General features: G+C 55.3%; 1 protein-coding gene across 10 annotated transcripts in view; it reads right to left on the bottom strand.

The window, feature by feature from the left end:
* Nucleotides 1–2,500, bottom strand: part of LOC110511504 (huntingtin) — a 131,155-nt gene that overhangs the window by 48,854 nt on the left and 79,801 nt on the right. For all 10 annotated transcript variants that reach the window (XM_036934117.1, XM_036934125.1, XM_036934126.1 and 7 more), the window contains 2 exons: nt 645–767; nt 1–160 (listed from right to left, as the gene is read on the bottom strand). The exon at nt 1–160 is cut by the window's left edge and continues 112 nt beyond it. In XM_036934117.1, the coding sequence (XP_036790012.1) occupies nt 1–160; nt 645–767 (283 nt within the window). The remainder of the gene's footprint in view (nt 161–644; nt 768–2,500) is intronic.

Genomic DNA, 2,500 nt, shown 5'->3' with positions numbered 1-2,500 from the left:
CGTCACGGAGACGTCGGATGGTGGGACAGGAGAGGAGGAGAGGAGAGAGGGAGAGCTCGTGGACACGAGAGAGGACTATGTCTTCAGTGGACTGAGAGATGAGGACTCGGAGGACAGCCAAGACACCTGACACCCACAGCTGAACTGTGTTGACATTAGCCTGGGGAGGAAGGAGAGAGGAGGGAGGGAGAGAGGACGAGGGAGGGAGAGAGGAGGGAGGGAGTGGGGAAGAGAGAGGAGTGAGGGAGTGGGGAAGAGAGAGGAGGGAGGGAGTGGGGAAGAGAGAGGAGGGAGGGAGTGGGGAAGAGAGAGGAGGGAGGGAGTGGGGAAGAGAGAGGAGGGAGGGAGTGGGGAAGAGAAAGGAGGGAGGGAGTGGGGAAGAGAGAGGGAGATAGCGAGGAGGGAGGAGAGAGGAGGAGGGAGGGAGAGAGCAAGGAGGAAGGAGGGAGAGAGCGAGGAGGAAGGAGGGAGAGAGAGTGGAGGCAGGAGGAGGGAGGGAGGGAGGGAGGGAGGGAGGGAGGGAGGGAGGGAGGGAGGGAGGGAGGGAGGGAGGGAGGGAGGGAGGGAGCAGAGAAAGAGTTAGCCTCAGTAAAGACCTATCAACAATTGAATTATCCAAAAAGCTCAAATTCCGTGTGTCTCACCATGGTAGCAGGTGTAGTGAACATTCCCTTCAGCAGCATATCTACCGGGCGGAGAGAGGAGGGAGCGACCGTCTCAAACAGAGTGTTCAACACTCCCAGAGCCTCAGGGGAGTCCAGGTGCATCTAGGACAGAACACTCAATCAGTAGACACCACCTCAGGTCCTGTGTTACCATGACACCAACTCAGGTCCTGTGTTACCATGACACCACCTCAGGTCCTGTGTTACCACCTCAGGTCCTGTGTTACCATGACACCACCTCAGGTCCTGTGTTACCATGACACCACCTCAGGTCCTGTGTTGCTACCTCAGGTCCTGTGTTGCTACCTCACGTCCTGTGTTACCATGACACCACCTCAGGTCCTGTGTTACCATGACAACACCTCAGGTCCTGTGTTACTACCTCAGGTCCTGTGTTGCTACCTCAGGTCCTGTGTTGCTACCTCAGGTCCTGTGTTGCCATGACACCACCTCAGGTCCTGTGTTACCATGACACCAACTCAGGTCCTGTGTTACCATGACAACACCTCAGGTCCTGTGTTACTACCTCAGGTCCTGTGTTGCTACCTCAGGTCCTGTGTTGCTACCTCAGGTCCTGTGTTGCTACCTCAGGTCCTGTGTTGCTACCTCAGGTCCTGTGTTGCTACCTCAGGTCCTGTGTTACTACGACAACACCTCAGGTACTGTGTTGCTACCTCAGGTCCTGTGTTACTACCTCAGGTCCTGTGTTGCTACCTCAGGTCCTGTGTTGCTACCTCAGGTCCTGTGTTACTACGACAACACCTCAGGTCCTGTGTTGCTACCTCAGGTCCTGTGTTACTACCTCAGGTCCTGTGTTGCTACCTCAGGTCCTGTGTTACCATGACAACACCTCAGGTCCTGTGTTGCTACCTCAGGTCCTGTGTTGCTACCTCAGGTCCTGTGTTGCTACCTCAGGTCCTGTGTTGCTACCTCAGGTCCTGTGTTGCTACCTCAGGTCCTGTGTTGCTACCTCAGGTCCTGTGTTGCTACCTCAGGTCCTGTGTTGCTACATCAGGTCCTGTGTTGCTACCTCAGGTCCTGTGTTGCTACCTCAGGTCATGTGTTGCTACCTCAGGTCCTGTGTTACTACCTCAGGTCCTGTGTTACCACCTCAGGTCCTGTGTTACCATGACAACACCTCAGGTCCTGTGTTGCTACCTCAGGTCCTGTGTTACTACCTCAGGTCCTGTGTTGCTACCTCAGGTCCTGTGTTGCTACCTCAGGTCCTGTGTTGCCACCTCAGGTCCTGTGTTACCATGACAACACCTCAGGTCCTGTGTTGCTACCTCAGGTCCTGTGTTGCTACCTCAGGTCCTGTGTTGCTACCTCAGGTCCTGTGTTGCTACCTCAGGTCCTGTGTTGCTACCTCAGGTCCTGTGTTGCTACCTCAGGTCCTGTGTTGCTACCTCAGGTCCTGTGTTGCTACCTCAGGTCCTGTGTTGCTACCTCAGGTCCTGTGTTGCTACCTCAGGTCCTGTGTTGCTACCTCAGGTCCTGTGTTGCTACCTCAGGTCCTGTGTTACCACCTCAGGTCCTGTGTTACCACCTCAGGTCCTGTGTTGCTACCTCAGGTCCTGTGTTGCTACCTCAGGTCCTGTGTTGCTACCTCACGTCCTGTGTTGCTACCTCAGGTCCTGTGTTACCATGACAACACCTCAGGTCCTGTGTTACCACCTCAGGTCCTGTGTTGCTACCTCAGGTCCTGTGTTACCACCTCAGGTCCTGTGTTACCACCTCAGGTCCTGTGTTGCTACCTCAGGTCCTGTGTTGCTACCTCAGGTCCTGTGTTGCTACCTCACGTCCTGTGTTGCTACTTCAGGTCCTGTGTTGCTACC

Source organism: Oncorhynchus mykiss, chromosome 10 (genome assembly GCF_013265735.2).
Source record: "Oncorhynchus mykiss isolate Arlee chromosome 10, USDA_OmykA_1.1, whole genome shotgun sequence".
NCBI classification, from domain to species: Eukaryota; Metazoa; Chordata; class Actinopteri; order Salmoniformes; family Salmonidae; genus Oncorhynchus; species Oncorhynchus mykiss.
Note: the sequence above shows the minus strand (reverse complement) of the source record. Positions and strands in the feature narration are given on the sequence as shown.